This window comes from Ascaphus truei, chromosome 22 (assembly GCF_040206685.1).
Source record: "Ascaphus truei isolate aAscTru1 chromosome 22, aAscTru1.hap1, whole genome shotgun sequence".
Taxonomy (NCBI): domain Eukaryota; kingdom Metazoa; phylum Chordata; class Amphibia; order Anura; family Ascaphidae; genus Ascaphus; species Ascaphus truei.
In genome coordinates, this window is record NC_134504.1 from 11209698 (window position 1) to 11225956 (window position 16259).

The 16259-nt window shown below is 45.7% G+C and overlaps 1 protein-coding gene across 5 annotated transcripts in view; it reads left to right on the forward strand.

Moving 5' to 3' along the window:
* The window catches only part of HELZ (helicase with zinc finger), a 114322-nt gene that overhangs the window by 41766 nt on the left and 56297 nt on the right, over positions 1–16259 (forward strand). For 4 of the 5 annotated variants that reach the window (XM_075579967.1, XM_075579971.1, XM_075579968.1 and 1 more), the window contains exons 13-18: positions 3511–3656; positions 6596–6775; positions 7844–7948; positions 8801–8979; positions 12677–12795; positions 13871–14016. In XM_075579967.1, the coding sequence (XP_075436082.1) occupies positions 3511–3656; positions 6596–6775; positions 7844–7948; positions 8801–8979; positions 12677–12795; positions 13871–14016 (875 nt within the window). The remainder of the gene's footprint in view (positions 1–3510; positions 3657–6595; positions 6776–7843; positions 7949–8800; positions 8980–12676; positions 12796–13870; positions 14017–16259) is intronic. The other variant, XM_075579970.1, reaches the window with a different exon arrangement.

Below are 16259 nucleotides of genomic sequence, written 5' to 3' on the forward strand. Positions count from 1 at the left end.
ATGTGATGGAAATAAAGAGATACAAAGCGCAGGAGGGAAGCATATTTCAGAGAGGTGTTAGAGCAGGGGTGGCCAACTCCTGTCCTCAAGGACCACCAACAGGTCAGGTTTTCAGGATATCCCTGCTTCAGCACAGGTGGCTCAATCAGAGGTTCAGTGGAAGTCTGAGCCACTGATTGAGCCACCTGTGCTGATGCAGGGATATTCTGTAAAGCTGACCTGTTGGTAGCCCCTTGAGGACTGGAGTTGACCCCCCCCCCTGCTCTAGGTCATTCTCTGAAGCTGGAGGTTGGGAGGTTAATCGGCAATGTGAGGAGGTACTTGTACATGGCATGGGTGGTGGGCTTGTGGGATTGCTGCCCAGCAGAGGTGGTAGGGCCTAATACAGGAAATACATTTATAAATGTAAAAGCTTGAGATAGGCCCTAAAACCATTCTAAACATGATACAAAGTCGAGGAACAAATAGGGTGTGAGGTTTTCCAGCAGGTAGGAGATGGTCCGAGTGGAGTTTTCACCTGCCGTCATGTTCTCAGTTTCTATGCCAACTTCTAGTTCAAACATTGTCCCACTGCTGGCCCCCGAGAGAACTTCTTCATTACGACCCTATCTGGCCCCCTATCAGGGACGCTTCAAGTCTCCTTTATTTGAACGGGGCATAAATCTTCCTCGATCAGGAAAAAGATGAGTTTGCGGCCTTCGACACTTAAATGTCCAGCATGGGATGGCAAAGATTAAAATACCCATGAGTGTAATGTTTTTGACATGTCCTCACACCTGCTTCATTGTCACATGTCATAGGCTGGGTCCATGGTGACCGCGCGCTCGTGGGCGTGCACGCGACATCACCCGCTTTTTAGCTTCAGCGATTTGTGGCCGTGACGTCACGGAGCTGGTGCGCCCTCATTGGGTGAACCACTCGCGTGACCTGACAGTCGTGCCGTGGAATAAAATTGATCTGATTCCTCGCGCTGCCGCACGCGCGGTCTACGGCTGCGATCATTGCCTTAAGGCATTGTGATCGCTTGCCCTCGCTGATTTATGGACGCGGCCATACAGTGGTTAAGCTGCAGACAAGGATTCTGGGTAGTCCGGCTAATTAATAGCTGTAGCTCTGCTTCTCACGAATGCTACCTACTTATGGCAAGTGGCGTCACAAGTCCACGTTTGTTTCCGTGTTGGGTTGGCGCAGGGAACGTGGACTACAGTATTTACCCGTTCCCGTATAAAAGATAGCTGCCGTACTGTTCAAAAATAACAAAGGGATAGGCACACCATAAATATGCAAAAAAAAGTGTTTAATTGGCCTAACGTATCGGCGGCCTTCATCAAGATGGATATTTTTCTGGACTTCCATTTTGACATATTGCTAAAGGCAAAATGTCAGTAGAATGACCTGGAAAGTTTGCTGCGTACGCTGTCTAATGATCCATTCTGCTGCCCGAGTCATGCAAATCTTTACTCGCTGGGAAGGTTACTGAACACTGCAGTGAATATTCTAGGCCTATTAAACAGGCTGTTCTGAAAAGCGTCTTCTAAGGCTGGGGGCTCAACGCCAGTCCTCAAGCCTCCTCAATCAGGTTTCCATGATATCCCAGCATAGGTGGCCCAATCAGAGGCTCAGTGGAAGACTGAACCTCTGAGCCACCTGTGCTGACGGAAGGACTGATGGAGCCACTTGTGCAGGGATATCCTGAAAACCTGACCTGTTGGGGCAGCTTGAGGACTGGAGTTGAGCCCCCCTGTTCTAAGACATAGCATGACTTGGTGACGTTTTCAGTCTTCAGATTGCAGGAAACTGTAATTCCTTTCCCCCTGACTAAAGCACAGTTTCAATCAGTTGTCTCTTAAACAGGTCTTTCATGTCAACAAATTGTCAATGGATCAATGTCTTAAATCTCTGCAAGGACTTCAATTGTTACAGAATAACTGAAGAACTCGCAGTATCTTGTTATTGCTAGCAATAAACATGTTGTTGTACACGGTGAAATGTGACCCGTGGGGAAGGTAGATTATATTGAGACCATTAAAAACATTGGTGTGTAATTTGTGTTTTGTTCTTGCATGTATTCCAGCACTGTGACAATAGGAATATACACTGCAGTTTTGTCTTCCGGGTCTAAGTTACCCAGTAAATCTTGTTAAAATATATAACATTATAACAGCCATTTCAGACGGTTCACCGAAGTTCAGCCTGTTTTATGTTTGTTGTATGACACACACACGTACAGTATATTTTTGTGTGTGTGTGTGTGTGTGTGTACGATGGATCTGTATATGTATAAATTAAGGGTTGCCAACTCCAGTCTTCAGGGGCCACCAAAAGGTCAGGTTTTCATGATATCCCTGCTTCAGCACAGGTGGCTCAATCAGTCCCTACCTCAGCACAGGTGGCACAATCACCTGTGCTGAAGCTAGAACTATCTGAGCCACCCGTGCTGAAGCAGGGTTATCCTGAAAACCTGACCTGTTGGTAGTTCTTGAGTACTGGAGTCCCCCGTCCACCCCTGGTATAAATATATATTTGCACTTTTGAAACAAGAGTGATCTATTTTCCCATTCAAAATCTGCCGTCCATTGACGGGTTAAGGTTTTTATGCCTTCAACAGTAGGGCCAGTGAGCACATTCATATTGATTGGGAGAGGTGTTTGCCGTCTTGCAATGATGAACTCATTTAGCACAACCACATAACCATAGCTGTATGCGGGCTGCTGGGGAAACCATTCTCTCTGATAAATTATTTGTATTAACTTGGCTTCAGGTTCACATGAAGTAGCATCCATATGCTTTAACAAATAAGTCTGTGCCTGTGTGTGTGTGTGTGTCTGTGTGTGTGTGTCTGTGTGTGTGTGTCTGTGTGTGTGTGTCTGTGTGTGTGTGTGTCTGTGTGTGTCTGTACGTTTGACCACGTGTGACGATTGCCTGCCATTAATGATGTCCTGTATATAAAACAGCCTGATGGGTTTTGTGTTTTTAAGCTTACAAAGTTAGAAGTGGGTAAAGGAAGAATCTTGTTTCTATACCCGATTCTATTGTGCACAATCAAGATTAATCTACAATAATCGCTTTTCCTGCCATGTCTCAGGTCTTTACATAACCTAACCGTTATTTGCATCCGTGAGGTTCGCGGTTTAAAACAGAAGACCTAGTTGTTTAAAGCACCCCGCCCCGCATTCTCTGCTCAAAAAATGCATTTCTTTCTAAACGCTAATCACATTGATTATTGTGAAAAGTCTGCATTAGTTAAGGCAACACAGCCTTATTAACCACTTCTGTGCCAGAACAACTTGCAAAACATTTACCGGTGAATTCGCTAAGAATGGCTGTGTTCTTGCTTGTAACTGCTGTTTGTATAAATATGCAATATTCATGAGTTTGATCAATGGTTAATAACGGTTAGATGGTTGATTTGTTACATGTAAAGTGTATTTTTATAAATGGACTGTCCATCGCCCCACTTCTGTTGTCCGACGGAGACCTAACCCTCGTTTTCTCCCCGTGCGGTTTCAGGTTGAACTTCAGTTCCAGTTGAACAGGTTGCCCCTCTGCGAAATGCACTATGCCTTGGACAGGATCAAGGATAATAGCATTCTGTTCCCAGATCTGAACATGACTCCCCCTATACCGTGGAGTCCAAACAGGTATCAATGTGTGAAGTAAGGCTGTCCTATATCAAGGGAATGAGGTGCTAAAACCAGGGCTGGGAAACGCCTGTCCCAAGGGCCATCACCAGATCAGCTTGTTGGGATATCCCTGCTTCAGCACAGGTGGCTGAGTCTTTGACTGCACCACCTGTGCTGAAGCAGGGATACCCTGACAACCTGACCAATTGGTGGCCCTTGAGGACTGGAGTTTCCCCACCCTGTGTGCTAAACTGTTTTTACCAAAAGTGGGCACACAAGCTGTAATATATGTGAAGCATCTTGCATGCTGGGTAATATTAATGTAACATTGCCTACATGACTACAAACACCAGCACATTTTTAGAGGAGCAGTTTCTCCCAGGAGCTTCCCAAGGCACTTACCGGAGAAGCCGCTGCCAGTACTCTCTGGGCGGTTTAAATCCCCACATCACGTGGGCCAATAGGAATCCATGACCGATGACGTCGCTGCTTCCTATTGGCCCACGTGACGCAGGGGATGGAAACCTCCATTTTGTTTCCCACATATTGGATGCCAGGAGTGGCACCTCCCCCCCCGGTAAGTCTCGGTGGGAGGGGCGGGTCCCTGGAGCATAAAAATGAATGCCATTCAGCTCCGGAGACCCCTGCTTGATATACACGGGGGAGGAATAAATAAATAGAGCAGGAGGAACGGCTCCTTAAAATTGTAAGCAGGTTGACCACACACTACACGTAGCAGACTTAGACAAATGAATGCTGAGCAGTGTTGCTTTATACAGCCATGCTACCAATGTTTGGCATAGTTTCTAAGAACACACACATATATTCTGATAGCGAGCAACGGAGCAACTTGTTAAACTGTGAAGTAGCTGTGCGCGTTGCTGCACCTGCGGGAAGGGTCTGAAACACAGCAGATTAGTTAATACATCGAGGATGTAGAGCAGTTATTCTCAGCAGAGGGTTCGCAAGGGGTCTCCAAGGTGGTTTGCCAAACAGTATATGTAATGGTGGCTCACAGGCAGTGTGGTGGGTTCCTGAACCCGTCTGGGGACAGCGCTTGGTAATCCCCCAAACTGCACCTTAAGGGGGGGGGGGGGTATAGTCAATCACAGCAGGAGCTGCCAAAGTTTCAATCACAGCAGGAGCTGCCAAAGTTGCTCCCCACAATGCTTTGCATCCACAGCAGCGAGGCATTGTGGGGTGTGACTTTGGAAGCTCCCGGACTGGGTGACAGCTATACCCCCCATGCTGCCTGCACACACTGAGGGGCAGTTTGGGGCCTTATTAAGCGTGTGTTCCCCCCACAAGCTCAGGACACTATATACTGCCTGGGATCGGTCTCACGGATTTGTTAGCAATAGTCTGATGAGCAATAATATTTATGGGGTTCATGGAACATATTTTCTAGCAGGGGGGCCGCAGTGTAATGACGGTTGGGAAGCGCTTGTATGGAGGGTAATGCGCACACAGGCCGCCAGGCCATGATTTTTATACGCAAAATGCTTTATTTTTTACATTGCTAGTGCCAGCACTTCCCTCCTGGGATCTTATCATGCATAATTGTCTAACTCTAAGTGGGTATAAAGCAGGAATCTATTTCACAAAAATGACACTGTCAAAATAATAATAATATATTTTTGGCAACAGCAGAAATGGTTTTGGATTGAAAAACCTGCGGCACAGCAGTTTGTTTCAAGAACCTTGATTAACTTTTTGTGTGTGAGAGAAACATCTTTGGCAAGATAAAGCCGATATCCAAACAATGCGAACTGATCACGTTTAACGGATGATATGCTATTTTGGTTGAGTCATGTTTCAGTATGAACAAAGGAGACAATGCTTTTGAGATGCTCCATTTATACATATTTTATCAGTGTAAATGGTATTATGACATCTGTTCGCAACTTATTGTACCGGAATTGAACAGAAAACTAGGGGTACTTATTTTTAGTTCATATAATGGTACTAAACACGCATTCACTTTAACTTGCGCTTTAACCAGTCCTGGTTGCATGTCTTCCTTTATGTTCTAGGTTTGAAACAGAGGGCCCCTTGCTTCCTGAGATACTTACCTCTGTGTGGGGTGCTGGTAGCAGCTCCAGCTGGGCGGTGCGCGCACCAAAGGAAATGGCTTAAATGTCCAATGTCACGTGGGCCAATCAGAAGCCGTGACGTCATCTCTTGCGGCTTCCTAATGGCACACGTGACCAGGAGCCTTTAAACTTGCCAGAGATACCGGCACCTCCCTTCGGAGGTAAGTATCTCAGGATGCAGGGAGTTCCCGGAATGGAAACTAATGGGGTCCAGCTCCGGAGACCCCCTGCTTCAATCCTGTAACCAGAAAGGGAAGAAATGCAACCTGGGCCGCTGCTTCCATTCCAGGGTGGATTGGGTTTAAACCACGTCAATTTAAATGAAACATCAAATCATGAGTTTGTCATGATTTTAAATCTCCAAGTGAAAAGAAGTGGATTTAAATAATTACTTTCAATCCGTTTTCCCTTTTGGCATTGTATATTATTTAAAGATGCATACTTCTTCTGTCTGTCTGTCGTGTGTGATATATACACAAACAAACACTGACACGAATTAACCAATCTCAATGTATCAATAGAAGTGAAAATAATCAATTGCATTGTGAATGTTGATTTGTGATGTATTTGATGTTGTTGGCTAAGTAACTACAACAAGTGAATTTATTAAAATAAAAAAATCTATTTGTAAATCTGAAAACAAAAAGCGAGTTTCACCCCAGTGGACTTGGTGATAATTGGAAAACGTGAAAGGGATGAATGTTAATAAAATACTTGAATGATAAGGATACATTTAATGGTTATTAAACCAAAAATGCAAATGTTATGTTGCCCACAGAGATGTTTTGATGTCCAAGTGTATATATGTACATATATATGTATATATATATGTATATCTGTGTGTGTGTGTATATATATATATATAATTATTATTTTCAGGCAGTGGGATGAACTTTTGGATCCACGACTGAATGCTAAACAGAAGGAAGCTATCCTGGCCATCACCACTCCTCTTTCGATTCACCTGCCTCCCGTTCTCATCATCGGGCCTTACGGCACAGGCAAAACATTCACCCTGGCTCAGGCAGTGAAACACATACTTAAGCAGCAAGACACCAGGTATACACAGAAAGATGCCGGAGATTTCTCTTGATCTTCAGATAGCGTTATTTCAGTGTGAAGCCGGGGAATATGTCTTGCCTACAAGTACTTTTGGTAGTGAGGAATTGGCACAAACTAACATGAAAGCAGCAATCCCCTTACTCGTTTTTTTTTACTGCCCAGGATGAGCAAATTCACCCTATTTTTAGCACTTCACCCCCTGATTCCTGAGACTTAGAGGTGAAGTTTCCTGGTTACAAATGGCTGCTAAATCTGGGGCCAATAGGAAGCCGCTACATCATGAGTTTCCGCTTTCCTATTGGCCGGGCACTTAAAGTCCCTTTTGGAAACCAGGAAGTAATACCGGTAACTTGACTTGTTAGTATCTCGGACACAGAGTAGTCCATGGAGCTGGAAATAAGCCGGATCAGGGAGCCGTAAGTGGAGTCCTTGCACCGAGTGAGGGGGCTTTTGCCCATAGCTGTAATAAAATGTGTTTCTGATGGGGACCAATTATTTAAAGGTGTCATCCCATGCAATCGACCCATTGAATTTCTTAGGGGGCGTCTGAATGGGGAAAGTGTTTGTCAATCAAGTGTTTTCTTTCCCCTTATCCCCCTGTCCTTATCAGAGACCCAATAAATATAAGAGGAGGTGGGAGTCTGGCTGTACACGCGCTCGCTGATGACACAGAAGGGAGCAGCCAGAGGAAATCACACCCCTTCCAAGTCTAACTTTAATAAATACATTAAATATACTTATAGGTGTCAGATTTGGTTGACAAGGTATCGGTTACCCAGATGGGACCCCTTAAACATGTCACTGGAATTAGTTCACTTTAAGTTACACCTGAATCATTAAAATACGTGATTTTGATCAGGCAACTGTCCAATTTCGCAGAAGAGCATCGAGATAATTACAACTTATATTGCTAACCTAAGTGTTTGTCAGATGGATATATTCCATCTATTACCTAGATTTTGTGTTGAATAGTTACCTAGTGGGTGTGTATATTATATATGACCCTGAGATTGCGTTTTTATTTTTATTTTTTTATGACCGTTTGTTCAATATTTGTTATTCCAGTAGGGTTCTCATCTGCACCCATTCAAACAGTGCTGCTGACCTCTACATAAAGGATTATTTACATCCCTATGTTGAAACTGGTAATCCCCAGGCAAGACCTCTCAGGTACGCATTAAAGATGTATTTGTTTGTGGTCTATCTGATGCATTACCATTAGTAGTGTAGCTTTCCTATAGGATAGGGAATGGAACCTATGTTTCTTTTATAGTTACGTAACGGCAATTTTAATAACATCTTCTGTGCACCATGTGCAGGAAAGTTATAATCATCATGAAAAACACATGGATTTCCGCTCCGGGGTACCCCCTACTTCCCTAGATACTTAACTCTGCAGTAGGTGCTGGTAGCCGCTATGCTTGGCTACCAGGGATCGGGTAATGGCGGCGTTTCAAACCTCTCGCGCCCTGCGGGCCAATAGGACGCCATGATGTCATCAGGTTTGGCTTCCTATTGACCCAAGTGGCGTGAGAGGTTTAAACTAAAGCCCAACTAGCTTAGCCGGAGCAGCTACCGACATCTACTATGGAGGCAAGTATCTCTGGAAGCAAGGGGTTCCCGGAGTTGAAATTAACGGGGTTCAGCTCCAGAAAACCCTAGCTTCAATCCTATGTAAAATAATACATGTTTAAAAAAAGGGACTTGGCTCCTTTAAGAAGTGCTGTTGAAAACCATGGTTAAGGAGATAACATTCAGGACACTCCTCATTTTACGCGATGGCCTCGTTTTTATGATCTAGAGCAGGGGTGGCCAACTCCAGTCGTTAAGGGCCACCAACTGCTGCGGTTTTAAGGATATCCTTGCTTCAGCATAGGTGGCTCAAGTCATTGACTGAGCCACCAGTGTTGAAGCAGGGATTTCCTTAAACCCGGAGCTGTTGGTGGCCCTTGACGACTGGAGTGGACCACGCCCAGAACTAGAAGAAAAGCTGTGCTCATCTTTCGTTGTTTCCGTTCCCAGGGTATATTTCCGAAATCGCTGGGTGAAGACTGTCCACCCAGTTGTGCATCAGTACTGCCTGATCTCAAGCACACACTGCACCTTTCAGATGCCACAGAAGGAGGACATACTAAGGCACAGAGTGGTGGTGGTTACGCTGAGTACTTCACAGTACCTTTGTCAGCTGGATCTGGATCCTGGTAAGAGTATGAAGCACTGCGCTGGCTGATTGGAGAATGTATGTACATGCCACTTAACCTATTTGCTAGCAAATGTTCCCTCGGATACATGGACAGTGGAGGAACTAGTATTTGTGCGCCGCTTCCACCCAATTAAAAAAAAATCTTCTGTATGTCCTGTCTCTTCTCTCCCCATCCCCCTGTTCTCCCCCTCCCCCTGTTCTCCCCCTCCCCCCCTTCCCTCGCCCTGTCTCTGTCAACTGCCCCCCCATCTTCCCCAAGTCACTACCTGTGGAGAAGGGGTGGGTCCGTCCTGGCAGCAGACACCGGACGTTGTGACCCCGCCCTCCTCTGCTGCCACCGCTGACATAGCCATCAACATCGCACTACCTCCTCTGCCACTCTCTGCTCTACTTCGACCGTCCACCTGCGCCGCCGTCCCCCCCCTGCGCCGCCGTCCCCCCCCTGCGGCAGCTGCCCTGCTCCCCCCCCTAGTTTCACCTCTGTACAAGCCAACTCCGCTTCTGTCATCATGCCATTTATACCTTCTCTCGCCCGAAAGCTTCATAACCAAACCATCCAAACACATACAGTACAAACCGTACCGGGACAGGGACACTCGTCCTGGGCATCTTTCATTACATTACGTGTACAACTCGTCAAACGGTGGTTTAGTTACAAATATATGTACACAGCAATTTCTAACAAGTCTAGAAACATGGAGTCACGGGAGGATAAACCAATATCGAGGTCTTTTTTTTGTTTTTGGGGTGGGGAAATTATTAGTGAACCTGTAAGGTTAACTCGGTTCAGTCTGCAAAGTGTGCGTTTGTCAAGTGAAAACTCATTATACCGCCAGTGTCTGACACTCGCATTACAGCTTAATGAAAACCCGTAACCGCAGCTATTACCATTCATTTGTCAAGTATTCACTCGGGGGGGAAAGCAGAGTCCTGTGTGTAGAGCGGCCACTGCATTGCTGGAGATATTGATATACAGTATCTGGTAACACCGCTTAGCACTTGCTAACCTCTTCGCTGCCAGAGAGACCTGCCTAGCAAAATATGGCTTGCTCCTCCAGCATGGATGGGGGGGTTTGGGTTAACTATAATCATCATTTATTTGTCAAGCACCAACATATATCGTAGCGTGGTACAATAGGGTACAGTGTTCTGTATATCACATTAAACAGAATTACATACAAATAAACCGATAGAGAAGGAGTGAGAGCCCTGATCCTGAGAGCTTACACTCTAGAGGGAATGAGGGACAATGTTGAAACAAGATGGCATAGTTGCTGCTCGTTGTGGGGCGGAGTATGCCTCCGGATAGGGTATGCGCCAGCCCAACAGCTGATCCCATTTAGGTTTGGGGGTGTGGCGTTTGGTGCAGCTGCACAGCAGGTCCCTATAGGGTTAGAGGGGGTGGTAGATGTGAGAGGTATGCCAGATTCTTCTTTGAAAAAGTGAGTGTGTAAATGTCTGAATGCTGGGCGAGCGTCTGATGGTGCGTGGTGGGGAATTCCCGAGAGAGGGGTCTGCACCATAATGTGTTGACTCGACATTATTACGTAGGTTGTTGCAGGCCCAACGGCTCCCCAAAGATATTACAGTGTAATTGGAAGTGCCAGTGGCACACAGAGATAAAGTGATTAGCCGCTGTAGCTTTTTATGATTGGGTTTGGGAATGGGTTGTCGTCCTCCAGTCCGTTCCTTTACCACTGAGTCACTTTCTCTATGTATCACTTAAGTGCCGTCGGGCTTTATTACATCGCTTCCACCTGACAGGTGTGACATCTGTAGCTTGCTATTCTTTTGCTTGAAGCTTTGTTTGATCAGCAGTGATAACTTTATTTAAAGCAGCAGTCTCTCCATGGCTCCTTTTTACGCGCACACTCACGAACAGACAGACACACCCCTCTCCCCTCCCCCCCCCCAATCCCAAACTGAACTGCGATAACTTTAGCTCTGGGACCCCCTAGTTTCCGAGTCACTTATCTGGGAAGGTGCCACTGATTACTGCCTGGTTGTTTAAAGACCCTTGTCACATGGGCCAATGGGAAACGCTTCCTATTGCCCCACGTACACATCATTTTGTTTTCCCTGGAGGGGTTGCTACTGGCGGTATCTTCCTTGGTAGGTATCTTGGGTAGCAGGGTGGTCAGCGCAGGGGGGGGGCGGGGGGGAATTGGAGTACATAAGAAAACAGAACTGCACATTCAAACCCAAAATACTGTAATAGGGTAAATGGTGTTTTTAAGGATTGCAAAGGATACGGGAGAGGGAGACTTGGGGGCACTGTAATGGTGTGTATGAAAAGAGCCAAGCAGCATAGAATAGGACCTGGCACAGACAATACAATGACAAACAGAAGGGGAGCTCCAGCTCCATAGTCGAAAGTCTCTCACAACTCGACAGGCGCACACGGGAAAATATCCGCAAACTAGACAGGCGCACACGGGAAAATATCCGCAAACTAGACAGGAGCACACGGGAAAATATCCGCAAACTAGACAGGAGCACACGGGAAAATATCCGCAAACTAGACGGGAGCACACGGGAAAATATCCGCAAACTAGACAGGTGCACACGGGAAAATATCCGCAAACTAGACAGGAGCACACAGGAAAATATCCGCAAACTAGACAGGAGCACACGGGAAAATATCCGCAAACTAGACGGGAGCACACGGGAAAATATCTGCAAACTAGACAGGCGCACACGGGAAAATATCCGCAAACTAGACAGGAGCACACAGGAAAATATCCGCAAACTAGACAGGAGCACACAGGAAAATATCCGCAAACTAGACAGGAGCACACGGGAAAATATCCGCAAACTAGACAGGAGCACACGGGAAAATATCCGCAAACTAGACAGGTGCACACGGGAAAATATCCGCAAACTAGACAGGAGCACACGGGAAAATATCCGCAAACTAGACAGGAGCACACAGGAAAATATCCGCAAACTAGACAGGAGCACACGGGAAAATATCCGCAAACTAGACAGGAGCACACGGGAAAATATCCGCAAACTAGACAGGAGCACAAGGGAAAATATCCGCAAACTAGACAGGAGCACACGGGAAAATATCCGCAAACTAGACTGTAGCACACAGGAAAATATCCGCAAACTAGACAGGAGCACACGGGAAAATATCCGCAAACTAGACTGGAGCACACGGGAAAATATCCGCAAACTAGACAGGAGCACACGGGAAAATATCCGCAAACTAGACAGGAGCACACGGGAAAATATCCGCAAACTGGACACTGAAAAAAAAATAACGTTAATGTACTTCATAAATATACAGCTATAATCCCGACGTTTCGGTCCTACAATCAGCCCTTCGTCAGGGTGATGAGTCACTGATCAAATAGTAAATACACCTTCACTTTACTGACGGCTTTAGAGTAGGGGTTCTCGGCTCCAGACCTCAAGCCCCCCCAACAGGAGAGGTTTTAAGGACATCCCTGCTTCAGCACAGGTGGCTCAGTCTCTGATTGAGCCACCTGTGCTGAAGCAGGGATATCCTGAACACCTGATCTCTTGGGGGAAGGGTTTTTTGTGAGGACTGGAGCTGAGAACCCCTGCTTTAGTGCACACCCTGATCAGACATTTCCTGTATATGTATACACACGAGTACAAATATAGGCCCATCACAGAGAGCCATTCGTGCAGAAGACGTCTTCACTATTCCCTTTATGCCGTTTCAGGGTTTTTTACACACATCCTGTTAGATGAAGCTGCACAGGCCATGGAGTGTGAAACCATCATGCCTCTCGCTTTGGCGAATAAAAACACGAGGATCGTCTTGGCAGGAGACCATATGCAAGTAAGAACCCAATGACTCGTCATAGAAACGCCTCTTTTTCTTGTCCTGCATATGTTTAGCTGTATAGCACCACCAACGTACGCACGCATGCAACGTTACTCAGGAAGTTAAACACAAGGCTTTGGAGAGTCCCTGCCCCACATAGCTTACTTACAATCCCAATGGAATAATGGGGTTATTGACTGGATACAATAGGAGGATATAACATATTTAAGAGGCAAGTGAGTGCGAGGAGGAGCCTCGGGTGTAAGTGAACTTAGTGCTTCTCAGTATGGACTTGGCCACTAGAAAGGTCAACGAAGCGACCCAATAGGAAGAGACGGCTTTGAACCACTGCAGTATGGTTGGATGCGAGGAAATAGAACATCAATGTTCTCATCAGAAAGCTCTGCACGGGGCCAGACTGGTGGCCACACCACCCAGGGCGAGCTACTTCGTCATGGGGTCTGGCACTCCAGGCCCACCCCCTGCGTTGTAGCAGCTATGGCTTCATCCTAATGTTTGTTTTTGATGGGGAGATAACGTTCCGCGATCTGGTGCTGCGGCTCCTCTGCACGAGAAGGGTTAAGGCAATCGCGGTTCTTTGGATGTGATGGGGATTTCAGAAATATCATCATGTTGGAAATAAGAATGGTCTTTTGAAAATAAATAAATGTTGAATAACGTTTTTAGGGGCAGTCCAGCTTAGGCCAATGGTGACTAAAGGCCAGTGGCAAGGTTTATAGGGGTAAATGTAGTTGATTGCCCAGAATAAAATAAAATGGGTATTTTTTTGTATATATGTATGTGTGTAATATAGCATTTTCATGGTAAATAAATGGTTTTTCAATGTTTAAATAAACACAAGTAGCGAATCTGTTTGAATACAAGATTTCAGACGAGCGATTTACGTATTCGTTTTTGATGAGATGGAAATAATTGAGACTGTTACTTTAATGGTGATCGAATCATTCTAAGGAAGCGGATTACACTGATATACGAATCTCCCTCTCTCTGTTTTTTTTGACCCTTTAACTTGAGCTGCTCTTTTAAGTGTGTTGTTCATTGTAGTAACACTGCTGTGTGTCTGTTACAGCTCAGTCCTTTCGTCTACAGCGAATTTGCCAGGGAGAGAAACCTTCACGTCTCATTACTTGACCGACTGTACGAACACTACCCTGTAGATTTTCCGTGCAGGGTCCTCCTGTGTGAGAACTATCGCTCCCATGAAGCTATCATCAAGTAGGTGTGAACTTCTGCCCTGCATAGCTCGTTGGCGCCCTGCATAGCCCGTTGGCGCCCTGCATAGCCCGTTGGCGCCCTGCATAGCCCGTTGGCGCCCTGCATCACCCATTGTTCTCCTTCCGCGAACGGCCTCCAAAATGCTGAATAAGTGAATTATTTGACATGGAGCTGCCTGCAATGAATTTGCTTTATGGCAAAAATAAATGAAACCGAGGAGAAATGTATCTTTTCTCTGACGAGCGCTTGAGACCCTCTTATCGGGTCAACGCGAGGAAAAACTTTGCAGACGCTGGGAAAGCTTGCAAGCCTGCTCACGTCTCTGGGATATCACCGCATTGGTGAAGGAAGGAAGGTTATTTTGCGCACGGAATGGGACAATTCACCCCTGCCCGTTTCGCCGCCGGAATATTCAGGAGTTGGGGTTAAGGTTAGGGGACTAGGATTTCTTCAAGACTGGGATTTATATGGGTAGAAGCCGGAATATTAGGGTTTAGGATTGGGATTTCTTCAAAGGCTCCCCCTGCATTACTGCCGGCTCGGATGCAGAAACACTTGCTCCCTCCATTACCCCCGGCTCCCTCTCCATTACCCCCGGCTGCCTCTCCATTACCCCCGGCTCCTTCTCCATTACCCCTGGCTCCCTCTCCATTACCCCCGGCTCCCTCTCCATTACCCCCGGCCCCTCCGTCTGGCGCACCAGCAGCAACTCCCATGTTGTCGGTGACCAACGTTCTAGTGGCGAAACGGTTGTGGCGGTGAACTGCCCTAACCCTATTTGCACAACGGTAGAGATTAATAGGAGATGAACATCGCAGTGCATGTCATGGTATGAAGTTGTGTGCGCTTGTTTTTTTGTACACACGGTTGCTTTAATACTCTGTATACTAGGTTTGTGTAGTGGCAGGTGAACGGTTAATGTCAAAACAAAGGAGAAAGAGCTGTGTAAATGAATACAGACAGATCTGTTCAACAATTAGCACTGAGTTACAGCGAGACGTATAATTAATCTTACGTACACTGCAATATACGCTGAGCATAAAATACAACAGCTGGAAAGCACTTTTCTTTTTTTCCACCTGCTTACTATTGTTCATTCAGATTCATACATAATTATGCAGTTATGCAGCACATACTGTAGGGATGTTACAGGCATAATCTATGATTTTGGTGCCTGCCCAAGGTCACAAGGAGCCGACACCGGGAATTGAACCAGGCTCTTCTGCTTCACACTCTGTGTCATTGTTATCAGAGTCGGTGCCTTTACCCACTGAGCCGCTCCTTCAGATAGATAGACACGTGTGTGTGTGTGTGTGTGTGTGTGTGTGTGTGTGTGTGTGTGTGTGTGTGTGTGTGTGTGTGTGTGTGTGTGTGTGTGTGTGTGTGTGTGTGTGTGTGTGTGTGTGTGTATATACATATATATATACATACATATATATATATATACACATACATATATATATATATATATATATATATATATATATATATATATATATATATATACACATACTGTATATACATATATATATATATGTTATAATATAATTCTTTTTATTATTATCCATCGTTTCTTTTGGCTGTATTTCTGTGCCCTTTAGTACTGACTTGGTATTCTTACATAAGCTGGTACAGCTGAGCATGGATTTTTTTGATAATATATAAGGTGTCATTTCTCTTAACTGGTGAATTATTCTGCTATACTCCCCCCCCCCCCCCAAGTAATCCTAGATGTTGATTTTCACAGTTAATGTGTCTTCAGTTATTTAGATTGACTGTATATTGTAGAGTGCTATCTATAATGTCCGTGCCCTGTACATATACCCATGGGAGCAAGATACCTGTGATGAATTAGTACAGTGTGTTCTCTCTTATATATCCCTGTTTTGTTAGTGGGCGTTTCTCAGGGAAGGAGAGAATCTAGGTCACAAATCGGCAGCAGGAGAAAGAGACGCGATCACTTGCACATGCCACATCACCGCTTGATTCTTGCAAATGGCTCTCTTTGTTTAACCCATTGGTGGTCAACTCCAGTCCTCAAGGTATACCAACAGGTCAGGTTTTCAGAATATCCCTTCAACATCGGTGGCTCAGTCAAAGACTAAGTCACTGATTGAGCCACCTATGCTGAAGCTAGAACTGATTGAGCCACCTGTGCTGAAGCAAATGTAGCCTGAAAACCTGACCTGTTGGTAGCCCTTGAGGTCTGCAGTTGGCTACCCCTGGTTTAACCGTTTCTGGTT